The 16,075-nt window shown below is 42.0% G+C and overlaps 1 protein-coding gene across 1 annotated transcript; it reads right to left on the bottom strand.

The window, feature by feature from the left end:
• Positions 1-276: 276 nt before the first annotated feature.
• On the bottom strand, positions 277-14,974 carry LOC103417163 (AT-hook motif nuclear-localized protein 13-like). The gene is made up of 5 exons (XM_029095639.2): positions 14,262-14,974; positions 14,099-14,151; positions 6,716-6,847; positions 997-1,158; positions 277-844 (listed from the first exon to the last, which is right to left on the bottom strand). Exons 1-5 carry the CDS (start codon positions 14,782-14,784, stop codon positions 566-568), a joined length of 1,149 nt encoding a protein of 382 aa, XP_028951472.1. The 5' UTR covers positions 14,785-14,974; the 3' UTR covers positions 277-565.
• Between the last annotated feature and the right edge of the window lie 1,101 nt (positions 14,975-16,075).

Here is a 16,075-nt window from a genome sequence, read left to right as displayed (position 1 = left end):
TTAGTCTTAAAAAAATTGTTTTCAAGAAATGTTCTTAAAAAAATGATTAAAACTTCTAAATAGATACCAAACAAATCCTAAAAATTCCTCACGAACATAGCCCAGGTGACTTTGAGAGTCAAAAACAGGCCCGAGTTGCTGTAAGCAGAAGAAAATACAATAGGGGGCAAGGCAGATTCCATGACACGAGACGACCGGAAAAGCTGTAATAAGATTTCACGCAAGTTTGGAACCAATGAAATTTGATACTCGAAACACAAAGGTAAAAAAAAAAAATTTAAACGCAATTTTCAACTCACGAGAAAGTAAAGAACAGGCGGCGTATTCTCAGCAATAAGCAATAGCCATGTTTCAATCATATGTAGAGAGGGAGAGAGACGAAGAAAAAAATGTTAAACTACCATAAAACAAAAAACTCAATAATCTAGAACTAAATAAGCCCCCCAGACTCGGAGTTGCTTCGGATCGGACAATGGAGGATTTCAATCGGCATTTGAAATAAGAACGCAATCAGTCAAATGCGGTTACTGTACTTGTAACCGGCTAGGAAGTATCATCGTCTTCTTCATTGTTGAGCTTGACCCCATAATTGATACATCTGCATATTATGAATGGGTTGATTTGCATTACTGTAGAGCACAGGTCCCCTGTTGCTGTTGTTGAGAGGACTGCTGCCATTCTCGTCAGACGACTCGCTTGACCCTCCTCCTTGAGAGGACGGGCTGGCTGCTGTCATTGGCGCACCAAAGTTCAACATTTGTGATGCTGGGGGAGAGGAAGTTCCCGACTTTACCAAGTTGGGGTTGGATTTCTTCCCGTCGGCAATGAAACTACCCACAATCACCTGCAGTTAAAATTCAAATTGAGCTCGAATAACAGGGTTATATTTTTTAACTTGAAAAGGTTCTCGCCCTGAATGTCCTTTACAAGCACAGAAGGTGAACAGTCATAATTTCATATAACAGATACGCTGAGCAAATAATAGCAGAATGGTACCTGTACTGGTGATGCTGCCATTAGCATGCCAGCAACTCCACCTCCCAAAACTTGACCATCAGACCCTGCTAAGGATACACTCAAACCACCACTTCTGCTGCGATTCCCATTATTTTCAGAAAACAAGTAGGAACCTGACAGGGAAATAATCTCATATCGACCCTGCAAAGGAAATACAGAGCTAATAAAAATTTAGCAGAAAGAATAAATAAACAACCAATTATTAAAAACAAAAAGCAGGCTTAATGAGATTGTCGAACAAATAACACCAGAAATGGATAGCATGACACTATAACATTGAGTGCTCAAACAAATTTGTGAATCCAATGGAAAGGGTATACATTTACCAGTGTATCGGTCCGTGTGTATGTGCAGTGGGCGTGAACGTGAGTTATTGTGCTTGTGGAAAATCATATATGGGAGAAACTGCTCCAATTATATATACAACAACAAAGCCTTTTCCCACTAAGTGGGGTCGGCTCTATGAATCCTAAAACGCCATTGCGTTCGGTTTTGTGTCATGTCCTCCGTTAGATCCAAGTACTCCAAATCTTTTCTTAGGATCTCTTCCAAAGTTTTCCTAGGTCTTCCTCTACCCTTTCGGCCATGAACCTCTGTCCCGTAGTCACATCTTCGAACCGGAACGTCAATAGGCCTTCTTTGCACATGTCCAAATCACCGTAACCGATTTTCTCTCATCTTTCCTTCAATTTCGGCTACTCCTAATTTACCTCGGATATCCTCATTCCTAATTTTATCCTTTCTCGTGTGCCCACACATCCAATGAAGCATCCTCATCTCTGCTACACCCATTTTGTGTACGCGTTGATGCTTCACCGCCCAACACTCTGTGCCATACAACATCGCCGTGCCGTCCTATAAAATTTTCCCTTGAGCTTCAGTGGCCTACGACGGTCACACAACACGCCGGATGCACTCTTTCACTTCATCCATCCAGCTTGTATTCTATGGTTGAGATCTCCATCTAATTCTCCGTTCTTTTTCAAGATAGATCCTAGGTAGCGAAAACGGTCGCTCTTTGGTATTTCCTGATCTCCGATCCTCGCCCCTAACTCATTTTGGCCTCCGTTTGCACTGAACTTGCACTCCATATATTCTGTCTTTGATCGGCTTAGGCGAAGACCTTTAGATTCCAACACTTCTCTCCAAAGGTTAAGCTTCGCATTTACCCCTTCCTGAGTTTCATTTATCAACATTATATCGTTTGCGAAAAGCATACACCAAGGAATATCATCTTGAATATATCCTGTTAACTCATCCATTACCAACGCAAAAAGGTAAGGACTTAAGGATTGTTGATGCACAAAATCAGTGAGGACTTCGGTACAACAAAAAGTATTAAGTTTGTGATCTTCGCTAGATTGCTTCGGTCATTAGTGTGGATAAGTATGTAAATGGATAGAGACAAGAAAGCAAACACAAGATGTACGTGGTTCACCCAGATTGGCTACGTCCATGGAGTAGAGGAGTTCTCATTAATTGTGAAGGGTTTACACAAGTACATAGGTTCAAGCTCTCCTTTAGTGAGTACAAGTGAATGGTTTAGTACAAATGACATAAGGAAATATTGTGGGAGAATGATCTCGTAATCACGAAACTTCTAAGTACCGAAGTGTGGTATCGTCTTCACTTGCCTTATCTGTCTCATAGGTAGATGTGGCATCTTCTCTGGAAGTACTCTTCCTCCATCCAGGGGTGGTATCTTTAACTGGTGGAGATGCACAAGGTAATGTATCAATTTCATTTGAAGCTTCCTTGTAGTTTCAGGCTTGGTCAAGCGCGATACAAACCATGTAGTAGGAGTCCCCCAAGTCGCCGAGCTATGAGATCTGCTGGAAGAGGTGACAGACAAGGTAAGCAATCAGAGCTCCAAGCAATCAGTCCCAGATCAGAAGTTTGATTTCGAGTTCCGGCTGATTGTTCTCATTCTCCCTATCTTGCAGGCAGCATGAAGGATAAAGAGAAGAAAAGGAGAAGAGATGATATGAGATACTTTTGCTTTTGAAGAAGTAACTTTCCACAGGCTTATTCTTGAACTGGGCTGGAGGGTTTTCTGGTTTCCTCCAGAGTATAAGGCCGACTGAAGAATTTGAGGGTCAAAACAAGTCCATCAAATCTAGAGTACGTTCGACCCTGCTGATATGGGATACTTTTGTTGTTGACAAAGTAGTGGATGTATCGGTACGTGTTCTGTTACGCTTATATCCTTCTCACTTGTCCTATCTGTTCCTCAGGCAGATGTGGTATCTTCTCTAGAAGCATAAGATGCTGAAGATGAGTACTCGAGAGCAATGCCAGGTAAGTAATCAGGTAAGGAGTTCCAGGCAGTCAGTTCCTGATTGGAAGTTTGATTCCAAGTGCTGACTGATTGCTCTCTTTCCCCTTGTCTTGCAAGTAAGAACAAGGCCAAAGGAAAAGACAGGAAAAAAGCATGATATGGGATACTCTTGCTTTTAACCCTGATGATATGAGATATTCTTGCTCTGGAGTAGCTTGTTTGCAGAGGTATTATCGAGGGAAAAGAAAGCTGAGTATTTCGAGAGGCTTCGTTGGGAGTGCCCTATCAGATATGAGGAAGGGTTGAGCATTTTTGCAGGTCTGCCTGTCCATTGAGGATGGAAGTCAACATATATAGGAGTCTCCCTAACAAGAAGTAGTAATATTATTCCTTTACCCTGCTTGGTCATAGCACAGTAGTGGGAGCTGCCAGCTTCACGTGTTTTAACTCTGTCAGAGCACTTTGAAAAAGTGGTCTGTGGTATCTGAAAAGCTGATGTTGCGTGTGAAGATTACAGACAAGCTTTATCCAAGGAAATCTGGCTCTCGAAGTTGAGAAAGTGGTGCCTCTTCGGTTTTCGAACAAGCAATCCTGTCGGGGATCTGGCTCTCGAGATTCGAAGAACGATGCCTCTTCGATTTTTGAGAAAGCAATCCTGCTGGGAGTCTGGCTCTGGCGATTCGGAGAGTGGTGTCTCTTCGATTTTTGAGAAAGTAATCATGATGGGAGTCTGGCTCTCGAGATTTGGAAGGCGGTGCCTCTTCAATCTTGGAGCAAGCAATCTTGTTGGGAATGTTTTCTCGAATGTGAGTAAAGGTTGGGCATGTTTGCTAGTCTACCTTGCCACGGAGCACAGAGGTTAACACACAGAGACTTTCCAATTATCCAGCAGTGGTCCTGTTCCTTTACCCTTGTGGGTACTAATATGGTAGCTAGACCTTCAAAATTTATGTGTCTAAACTTTGTTAGTGCTGTTTCTTTACTATTCTTTTACCCTTCTTGGTCATAGCGATGTAATGGGAGCTGCAAGCTTCACGTGTCTAAACTTTGTCAAAGATCTTTAGCAAAGTTATCTGTGGTACCCATAAGTTGATGTTGCGTGTGGAAAGTGGATGATTGAACAGTAAGATTCACGTGCTTTCTACTTCACCAGAAATTTTCAACAGAATGCCCGTAATTTCCGCAAAGCTGAGTGCATGTGACAGGTGCTGACAAGGCTGAAAAAGCAGGTGCCTCTTCGATTTCTGAGATCGGCCCTCGTGGTCTCTGAGCAGCCCAGCTTTTGAGAAAGCAAGCGCCTCTTCGATTTTTGAGATCGACCTTCGTGGTCTTTGAGCAGCCCAGCTTTTGAGAAAGCAAACGCCTCTTCGATTTCTGAGATCAACCCTCGTGGTCTCTGAGCAACCCAGCTTTTGAGAAAGCAAACGCCTTTTCGATTTCTGAGCAGACACCTCTTCGATTTCTGAAGCTCCGTTGAGTGCAGATTTTTATAGAGGCTGGCATTAAGTTCCAAAGCACACTTGAATCTCCACCAGTAGAAGCTCCCTTCTTGCATTTCTAAGATCTTGATTTGTCCGACCTCTTCTCTCTTCAACACCTTTGAAAATATTTGGCCCCTCCGACCGTCGTTTTGACTTGAACCTTGTTGAAGAGGCAGCCACGCCTTCTCCAGACAACATATGGCGCACATCCTTCTTATCCCCTACTGGTCCTCTTACCGTTGGGGATTCCGTGATGAAGAATGATATGACCGCTGCGGTGGTGGCCAGGAACCTTCTCACTCCCAAAGATAACAGACTACTCTCCAAACGGTCTGATGAGTTGGCTGTTAAGGATTCTCTGGCTCTCAGTGTTCAGTGTGCAGGTTCTGTGTCTAATATGACACAACGCCTATTTGCTCGAACCCGCCAAGTTGAATCATTGGCGGCTGAAGTGATGAGTCTCAAACAGGAGATTAAAGGGCTCAAGCATGAGAATCAACAGTTGCACCGGCTCGCACATGACTATGCTACAAACATGAAGAGGAAGCTTGATCAGATGAAGGAATCTGATAGTCAAATTTTACTTGATCATCAGAGGTTTGTGGGTTTGTTCCAAAGGCATTTATTGCCTTCATCTTCTGGGGCTGTACCGCGTAATGAAGCTCCAAATGATCAACCTCCGATGCCTCCTCCTTCTAGGGTTCTGTCCAGTACTGAGGCTCCGAATGATCCCCCTCCGGTGCCTTCTCTTTCTGGGGCTCTACCGACTGCTGAGACTTCTCCTAAGCAACCTTTGTGAAAGCTCCCTCTTGTTTGTTTATTTTGACTCATGTATATGTACATATTTGTAACTTATCAGAGATATCAATAAATAAGCTTTGTTTCATTTCAACGTATTGTGTTAAATACACCAAAGCCTTCTTCACTAAGTTCTTTGAATTCTTTGGATAACTAGTCTAAAAGGCATTGGTTTGATCTGCCTAGTTACAGATAAAGAGGTAAATCTACTATTTTTTCTTACCTCACACACCATTAGATAAACAACTTGTAAGAGCTCACGTCTCATGGCACGAGTTTGCTAACTCAATTAAGTTTATGTTAAATGGAAACCTTCTCTTCGTCACAATACATGGTCACCCACCCTTGGATTTGATAGGGTTGAAATTAAAATTTTAAAAGCACATCCATTTATTATGCACCCCTGATATCAAATCCAAAGGCGGGTGACCAAGAGAACGGGACTCTTATGTTAATTACTTCTGACAGGAAGCAAAAGTGGAAACTTATTTATGATGGATACTAAATGACATGGAAATTCCATCAAGGACTAACATAATCATGGTATTAGAAAACCACAGGACCTACTAAGGTCCTCCATGAAAACCATTTTCATCCAATAACAAAACCAAAATCAAATTATACTGATGTAACAGAAATTGATACTGTTATATCTGTTGGCCTCAATTTTTGTATAACGAGGATATACAGTGCAAGCTTACAGGGGATACAACCTATAGCCTCCAAACAATAAAAACATAGCATTCTTGGAGGAAACAAGAAAAAAAAATATGATTCATTTTCAAGGCAACAACAGCATTCCAGACTGAAAATAGCAGAAAATGAACTCTCACAAAAGAAGATGTTCAGCTTGAGATGCCACAAGTCCACACTACAAAATGACTCATTTTTTTCTTAGATCATGACATATACATTAAACAGATAACATCTTTTCTATTGGATACAAAGAAAAGTATCTGCAAAATCAAGAAGAGGAAGATAATAACATAATTCTACAAGAAAAGTATTTGTTATCTCAAGTCCTCTCAAACTCATTTCTTATTCTCTAGATACTGCAATATCACAGTAAGCACATATAAAACAAAATATATAACTCCATTGTCCATTCAAACATAACTGTTTTAAAAACATCAAAAGTTACCTCATATGTGACAGTACCACCAGACATTGCTGGCTGGCGAAGGGTAACATTGCAGATGGCACCATTTGCAGAGAGAATGCAAACTGTGCGTGGACCCTGCTGTGAAAAGGCCATAACCTTTGCTGCTATATCCTGAAAACCATAAGGCCACACAAATGAGAATGCATACCATAACTGGGCAAATTTATTAATTATCTTTATTGTACTATGCAGAAAACTCGAATTGGAATTAAAAAATGGAAAATGATAACATAGTCCTGAAGACTTAAATGCCATAAACCAGTGCATAAAAAGAAATGCCAAGTGAAGTATGTGACCATTGTGGCCGATTAAAGCATCGCAGAATAAAAAAAAAATTATCAGCATAAAAAGGATGCAAATATAATTTACATAAATAAAAGAATAATCCTTTATATGGTCCAATGCTGCAGATCAAAACAAAAATAACCCAAACAATCCAGGTTATCCCAAATGTTTGCCAGAGATTCGAGTAATTATAAAATGATCAATTCATCCAACAGTAACAAATTTAAAAATTTACATAAAAACCATGACCATTGGGTGAGAATAATGATTCTGTTTGTATGCAGAGACAGCCATATGTCTTAAGATAATTAAACTTACAGATTGAATTATGATATAATGCATGCAGTAAATCATTGTTAAACTGAGGTACAATTATGTCTGATTTACATCATTGGAGGCACAACAGAAACAAAAGGAAAAACGTATTCATTCCTTGAAACCAAGGTTTGAAGGCTCTGTGCACAAAATGTGGCATAGCTTATGCTTCTTATGTTATATCACTCATGCAAAATATCTCCAGCCTCAATCACGACACATATTGCACTTTGCATACATATATCACTTAAGCATGTGGGTTTAGTGAGCCATCACTTGTAGGGATGTGCAAATCATGGTCGCAGCCAATCAACACAGCCCAGTCGAGCAGGGTGAACCAAGTTTAAAATAATTAAAGTAATTATCTGTAAATCCATAAAACCATAAGAACTGATCTGTGCTTTATCAAAATATTGAAAATGCCCGGTGTCACATACTCATGTCAATTACTTAATACTAATGGGGCTACTCCCACACTAATCCACCCAATTAGCCTTAATCCCCTCAGATTTTCATCAAATTATATATCCCTGCTAATTTTCCAGCCTTTACTCACACTCTAGCTTTACTTCCTGCCACCATTACAGCACCACAGAACCAGTTGTTCCACCACATCTCTACCTATATCAGTCTCCTCTCAACTGCTTCAGTGCTCATCCCTCCTTAAACGAGTTAGGGGTGAGGATCGGAGATCAAGAAATACCAAAAAGCGACCGTTTTCGTTATCTAGGATCTATCTTGCAAAAGAACGGAGAATTAGATGGAGATCTCAACCATAGAATACAAGCTGGATGGATGAAGTGGAAGAGTGCATCCGGCGTGTTGTGTGACCGCCGTATGCCACTGAAGCTCAAGGGAAAATTTTATAGGACGGCAATATGGCCGGCGATGCTGTATGGCACAGAATGTTGGGCGGTAAAGCATCAACACGTACACAAAATTGGTGTAGCGGAGATGAGGATGCTTCGTTGGATGTGTGGGCACACGAGAAAGGATAAGATTAGGAATGAGGATATCCGGGGTAAAGTAGGAGTAGCCGAAATTGAAGGAAAGATGAGAGAAAATCGGTTACGGTGGTTTGGACATGTGCAAAGAAGGCCTACTGACGCTCCGATTAGAAGATGCGACTATGGGACAGAGGTTCAGGGCCGAAAGGGTAGAGGAAGACCTAGGAAAACTTTGGAAGAGACCCTAAGAAAAGACTTAGAGTACTTGGATCTAACGGAGGACATGACACAGGACAGAACACAATGGCGTTCTAAGATTCATATAGCCGATCTCACTCAGTGACTTGGATTTTCCAAGTCTCCAACCGAGAAGTTTTCCTCACTCGGAAAATTAAGGGAACATTACCTCAACCTACATGCTCCACTCACAAAGCTTCAACAGACAAGCTTCAACAAAAGAAAATTCAAAGAACTTAGCGAAGAAGGCTTTGGTGTATTTAACACAATACGTTGAAATGAAGGAAAGCTTATTTATTGATATCCCCGAAAAGTTACAAATATGCACATATACTTGAGTCAAAATAAACAAACAAGAGGGAGCCTTCACAAAGGTTGCTTAGGAGAAGTCTCAGCAGTCGGTAGAGCCCCAGAAAGAGAAGGCACCGGAGGGGGATCATTCGGAGCCTCAGTACTGGACAGAACCCTAGAAGGAGGAGGCATCAGAGGTTGATCATTTGGAGCTTCATTACGCGGTACAGCCCCAGAAGACGAAGGCAATAAATGCCTTTGGAACAAACCCACAAATCTCTGATGATCAAGTAAAACTTGACCATCAGATTCCTTCATCTGGTCAAGCTTCCTCTTCATGTTTGTAGCATAGTCATGTGCGAGCCGGTGCAACTGTTTATTCTCATGCTTGAGCCCTCTAATCTCCTGTTTGAGACTCATCACTTCAGCCGCCAATGATTCAACTTGGCGGGTTCGAGCAAATAGGCGTTGGGCCATATTAGACACAGAACCTGCACACTGAACACTGAGAGCCAGAGAATCCTTAACAGCCAACTCATCAGACCGTTTGGAAAGTAGTCTGTTATCTTTGGGAGTGAGAAGGTTCCTAGCCACTACCGCAGCGGTCATATCATTCTTCATCACAGAATCCCCAACGGTAAGAGGACCAGTACGGGAGACGAAGGATGGGCGCCATATGTTGTCTGGAGAAGGCGGGGCTGCCTCTTCAACAAGGTTCAAGTCAAAACGACGGTCGGAGGGGCCAGACATTTTCAAAGGTGTTGAAGAGAGAAGAGGTCGGACAAATCAAGATCTTAGAAGTGCAAGAATGGAGCTTCTACTGGTGGATATTCAAGTGTGCTTTGGAACTTAATGTTAGCCCCTATAAAAATCTGCACTCGACGAAGCTTCAGAAATCGAAGAGGCGCCTGCTCAGAAATCGAAGAGACGTTTGCTTTCTCAAAAGTTGGGCTGCTCAGAGACCACGAGGGTCGATCTCAGAAATCGAAGAGGCGTTTGCTTTCTCAAAAGTTGGGCTGCTCAAAGACCACGAAGGCCGATCTCAGAAATCGAAGAGGCTTGCTTTCTCAAAAGCTGGGCTGCTCAGAGACCACGAGGGCCGATCTCAGAAATCGAAGAGGCACCTACTTTTCCAGCCTTGTCAGCACCTGTCACACGCACACTCAGCTTTGAGGAAATTATAGGCATTCTGTCGAAGATTTCTGGCAAAGTAGAAAGCACATGAATCGTACTGTTCAATCACCCACTTCCCACACGCAACAGTAGCTCATGGGTACCACAGATAACTTTGCCAAAGTTCTCTAACAAAGTTGAGACACGTGAAGCTTGCAGCTCCCACTACATCGCTCTGACCACGAAGGGTAAAAGAATAGCAAAGAAACAACACTAACAAAGTTTAGACACATAAATTTTGAAGGTCTAGCTACCATATTATTACCCACAAGGGTAAAGGAACAGTACCACTGCTGGATAATTGGAAAGTCCCGGTGTGTCAACCTCTGTGCTTCGTGGCAAGGTAGACTAGCAAACATGTCCAACCTTTACTCGCATTCGAGAAAACACTCCCAACAAGATTGGTTGCTCCAAAATCGAAGAGGCACCGCCCTCCGAATCTCGAGAGCCAGACTCCCAACATGATTACTTTCTCAAAAATCGATGAGAGGGTAAAGGAACAGTACCACTGCTGGATAATTGGAAAGTCCCTGTGTGTCAACCTCTGTGCTTCGTGGCAAGGTAGACTAGCAAACATGCCCAACCTTTACTCACATTCGAGAAAACACTCCCAACAAGATTGCTTGCTCCAAAATCGAAGAGGCACCGCCCTCCGAATCTCGAGAGCCAGACTCCCAACATGATTACTTTCTCAAAAATCGAAGAGAGGGTAAAGGAACAGTACCACTGCTGGATAATTGGAAAGTCCCTGTGTGTCAACCTCTGTGCTTCGTGGCAAGGTAGACTAGCAAACATGCCCAACCTTTACTCACATTCGAGAAAACACTTCCAACAAGATTGCTTGCTCCAAAATCGAAGAGGCACCGCCCTCCGAATCTCGAGAGCCAGACTCCCAACATGATTACTTTCTCAAAAATCGAAGAGACACCGCTCTCCGAATCTCGAGAGCCAGACCCCCAGTAGGATTGCTTTCTCAAAAATCGAAGAGACATCGTTCTCCGAATCTCGAGAGCCAGATCCCCGACAGGATTGCTTGTTCGAAAACCGAAGAGGCACCACTTTCCCAACTTCAAGAGCTGGATCTCCTTGGATAAAGCTTGTCTGTAATCTTCACACGCAACATCAGCTTTCCAGATACCACAGACCACTTTTTCAAAGTGCTCTGACAGAGTTAAAACATGTGAAGCTGGCAGCTTCCACTACCGTACTATGACCAAGCAGGGTAAAGGAATAGCATTATTACTTGATGTTAGGGAGACTCCTATATATGTCGACCTCCATCCCCAACGGACAGGCAGACCTGCAAAAATGCTCAACCCTTCCTCTTATCTGAGAGGGCACTCCCAACGAAGCCTTTCGAAATATTCAGCTTTCTTTCCCCTCGATAATACCTCTGTAAACAAGCTATACTAGAGCAAGAATATCTCATATCATCAGGGTTAAAAGCAAGAGTATCCCATATCATGCTTTTTCCCTGTCTTTTCCTTTGGCCTTGTTCTTACCTGCAAGACAAGGAGAAAGAGAGCAATCAGTCAGCACTTGGAATCAAGCTTCCAGCCAGGAACTGACTGCCTGGAACCCCTTACCTGATTACTTACCTGGCATTGCTCTCGAGTACTCATCTTCAACATCTTATGCTTCCAGGGAAGATACCGCATCTGCCTGAGGAACAGATAGGGCAAGTGAGAAGGATACAAGAAAGCATGTGGAGACAAGCGTAACAGCACACGTGCCGATACATCCACTACTCTGTCAAAAGCAAAAGTATCCCATATCAGCAGGGTCGAACGTACACTAGATTTGATGGACTTGTTTTGACCCTCAAATTCTTCAGTCGACCTTATACTCTGGAGGAAACCAGAAAACCCTCCAGCCCAGTTCAAGAATAAGCCTGTGGAAAGTTACTTCTTCAAAAGCAAAAGTATCACATATCATCTCTTCTCATTTTTCTTCTCTTTATCCTTCATGCTGCCTGCAAGATAGGGAGAATGTGAACAATCAGCCGGAGCTCTGATTGCTTACTTTGTCTGTCACCTCTTTCAGCAGATCCCCTAGCTCGGCGACTTGGGGGACTCCTACTACATGGTTTGTATCGCGCTTGACCAAGCCTGAAACTACAAGTAAGCTTCAAGTGAAATTGATACATTACCTTGTGCATCTCCACCAGTTACAGATACCACTCCTGGATGGAGGAAGAGTACTTCCAGAAAAGATGACACATCTACCTATGAGACAGATAAGGCAAGTCAAGACAATACCACACTCCGGTACTTAGAAGTTTCGTGGTTACGAGATCATTGTCCCACAATATTTCCTAATGTCATTTGTACTAAATCATTCACTTGTACTCACTAAAGGAGAGCTTGAACCTATGTACTTGTGTAAACCCTTCACAATTAATGAGAACTCCTCTATTCCGTGGACGTAGCCAATCTGGGTGAACCACGTACATCTTGTATTTGCTCTCCTATCTCTATCCATTTATATACTTATCCACACTAATGACCAGAGCAATCTAGCGAAGATCACAAAAAATGACCGTTTTCGCTACCTAGGATCTATCTTGCAAGAGAACGGAGAATTAGATGGAGATCTCAACCATAGAATACAAGCTGGATGGATGAAGTGTAAGAGTGCATCCGGCGTGTTGTGTGACCGTCGTAGGCCACTGAAGCTCAAGGAAAAATTTTATAGGACGGCAATAAGGCCAGCGATGTTGTATGGCACAGAATGTTGGGCGGTGAAGCATCAACACGTACACAAAATGGGTGTAGCGGAGATGAGGATGCTTCGTGGGATGTATGGGCACACGAGAAATGATAAGATTGGGAATGAGGATATTCGAGGTAAAGTAGGAGTAGCCAAAATTGAAGGAAATATGAGAGAAAATCGGTTCCGGTGGTTTGGACATGTGCAAAGAAGGCCTACTGACGCTCCGGTTCGAAATGTGACTACGGGACAGAGGTTCAAGGCCAAAGGGGTAGAGGAAGACCTAGGAAAACTTTGGAAGAGACCCTAAGAAAAGACTTAGAGTACTTGGATCTAACGGAGGACATGACACAAAACCGAGCGCAATGGCGTTCTATGATTCATATAGCCGACCCCACTTAGTGGGAAAAGGCTTTGTTGTTGTTGTTGTTGTTGTTGTTTGATGGTTCTTATAACAGAAATTTGGAACACTTATTTTTAATCTTTTTTTTCTAATTTGTTCTTCAAAACATTTGAATATTGTTTCTTAATTGTTTTCCAATGACAGCAACACAAAATGTATTTTCAGCACTGTACCAAAAATGTCAATATTTAAGACATATGCCAATGACAACATGCAAAAGAAATTCACAAAAGATAAAAGTATTCCATACATAAACAACCGTACTGAAAAACCTATTAAGTGGTATCTTCATTGGTTAAAACAAAAAGCAGGATATACGTGGCACATCCATTAACAACAAACTACTTAAATATTTTTCATTCCTTATTAAGAAAAGATGAAAGATTTTCTCACTTTATAGCCTACTTTCCTAATACTTCCATGTAAGCACAATGACGTTTGGTGCTATATACAGATTCCTGTCTTCTATAATCTTTTATGAATTAATTATTTTTTCATGATCACGACCACATAAATTGAAGAAATGACATGATTTTCCAAACAACAAAAACAAAAGAAACGAAGACAGAAACCAAATTATTAATAGAGACAGCACTGAATAACACAAGTATTTACACAATCGAGAAACTACATTATATATTCTCTTCAGCTTTAGTATCAAACAACACAGTCAATATATTTACACAGCTATTTCATTATACCACTCAAAGTCAATATTTCCCCCATTCATATGAACTAGAACTTCACTTCCCCTTCACACAACTATTAATGATTTTTTGTCAATAAGGCGCAACTATAAATGAGATTGAAGGTCATCCCTTATTGCACTAAAGACTAAAGTAAGATTAGATTTATGAGTAAACATACATTTGAATAATGCATCTCCTGATACCATATATAGAGATATAAACAGCCCAAAAATAACAAATTTCTCCAAAGGAACTAATATAACTCACTCTTCACTGACTACAATTTGCTCTTCACATCAACAAAGTCACATACCTCACCGGCTTGCACCATAATAACATGAGGCGTGAATCCAACTCCGCCAGCTCCTGCACACAGCAAAACCAAACACCAATAAGCACAATGTACATCAGTAAACTACAAATCCACACCCCATTTTCGTTCTTTACAACAATTTCAAACTCAGAATCTCAATTACCCAATGCGTCCAACTGCTTCTTGCCCGAACCTGGGGGCCTCCCCCGGTTCTTCTTGGCTGGGGGCTCCGAAGACATCGTGCCACTAGACTCTCCATGGGTCCCAGGTGCGGCCGAAGCCGAAGAAGGAATCTGCGTGGGCGTCAATCCCAAGGCAATGTTGCCGTCAGGCGAGTACTTCCTGGGCCGCCCTCTCTTCTTCTTGGCAGCCGAAGCGGAAGAAGAGTCGATGTTGAACGCTCCACCGCTGCCGCACGGCCTCAAGGACCCATCGTAGGGGCTGGGGCTCAGAGAATCCATCTGCGGTTTTGAAGCGGGCTGTTGCTGCTGCTGCTGCTGCTGCTGCTGCTGCTGCTGCTGGGCCACCACGTTGAAAGGGAAGCGTCCCGGGTTGGGGCCGCCCATCATGGGGCCCGAATTAGGGTTTATGTTGGCGGTGGGCATGGAGGAGGGATATGAAGATGGGCCCACCATCATGTTCGGCTGCTGAGGCGGCTGTTGCTGCGGAACTTCCCGCGAATCCATTTGTGGGGGGATCAAGAAGGGGGCGAACTGATTTCGCAATGGGGTTGTTTGGATTCCGGGAAAATGTACTACTTATACTTAGAGAGAGAGAGAGACAGGAGAGAGAGTAGCGATGGTAGTGAAATCGAAAATCTAGTAGAGAAAAAGCGTTTGATTAAAAACTAGGGTTTAGATTTTGTTTTTAGGGTTTAGTGATTATTGTGGCTTTCCCCTTTTTATAATAAAACGAGTTTGTTTAAGAGTTCATTTGGATATACATTTAAAATGACTAAAAGGGTTTTTAGTGAAAATATTTTTTAAAATAATCATTAATAAAAATGCTAGTAAATCCTGAAAAAGCACTTAAAGTGTTTTCTGGAGCACTTAAAGTGCTTTTGAAACCCAAAAATATTCTCTCTAAAAGCGCTTTCGATCCTTTTAAAAGCATATTCAAACGAGCCCTAATTATTTTGCCAATTATTTTGCCAATGTCCGCTGCTGTGGATCTCTTTTTCTTTCGTACGTGGCAAGGAATCAGACTACTAATAAAACTCTTTCGTCCCCTTTTTGGGTAAATCGCCAAAATGGTCCCTGAGATTTGCATAACTCATCACTTTGGTCCCTTAGATTCCAAATCCATAAAAGTGGTCCCTGAGATTGTCCACCATCCATCATTTTGGTCATTCCATTAAAAAATCCGTTAAATATCCCAGAGCTCTTGGCCGAAAGTTTGGGCAATTTTCAAAGCTTCGTAACTCAATCGTTTCTTAACCAAATTCGACCCATAATATATCAAAATGAAGATAGGAAAGTGTAGAATACGATTATACCTATTTCGAAGCCCAATGGTTGCCAGAGATTGCCAGAAAATAGCCTCAAAGTTTACTGGTCCGAAAATAGCCTCAAAGTTGACTGGTCCAAGTGAAAACTTGAAAACTCGCCGGAAACTGGGTAAACTTTAAATGTTCATAACTTCTTCAATACTCAACCCTTTTGAATAACTTGATTTCGTTGAGTATTGAAGAAGTTATGAATGTTTAAAGTTTACCCATTTTCCGGCATGTTTTCAAGTTTTCACTCGAACCAGTCAACTTTGAGGCTATTTTCTGGCCATCTTCAGCAACCATTGGGCTTTGAAATAGGTATAATCTTATTCTACACTTTCCTATCTTCATTTTGATATATTATGGGTCGAATTTGGTTAAGAAACGATTGAGTTGCGAAGCTTTGAAAATTGCTCAAACTTCCAGCCAAGAGCTTAGAATCTCAGAGACCAAAGTGATGAGTTATGCAAATCTCAAGGACCATTTTG

Source organism: Malus domestica, chromosome 16, assembly GCF_042453785.1.
Source record: "Malus domestica chromosome 16, GDT2T_hap1".
In the NCBI taxonomy this organism is placed as follows: Eukaryota; Viridiplantae; Streptophyta; class Magnoliopsida; order Rosales; family Rosaceae; genus Malus; species Malus domestica.
Note: the sequence above shows the minus strand (reverse complement) of the source record. Positions and strands in the feature narration are given on the sequence as shown.

Coding starts and splice junctions, on each gene's coding strand:
- LOC103417163 (XM_029095639.2), bottom strand. CDS start 14,784: ATGGATTCGCGGGAAGTTCCGCAGCAACAGCCGCCTCAGCAGCCGAAC. Junction 14,152..14,261: donor GAAGCAGTTGGACGCATTGG/GTAATTGAGATT, acceptor TGCTGTGTGCAG/GAGCTGGCGGAGTTGGATTC. Junction 845..996: donor TGGCAGCATCACCAGTACAG/GTACCATTCTGC, acceptor TTTTAACTGCAG/GTGATTGTGGGTAGTTTCAT.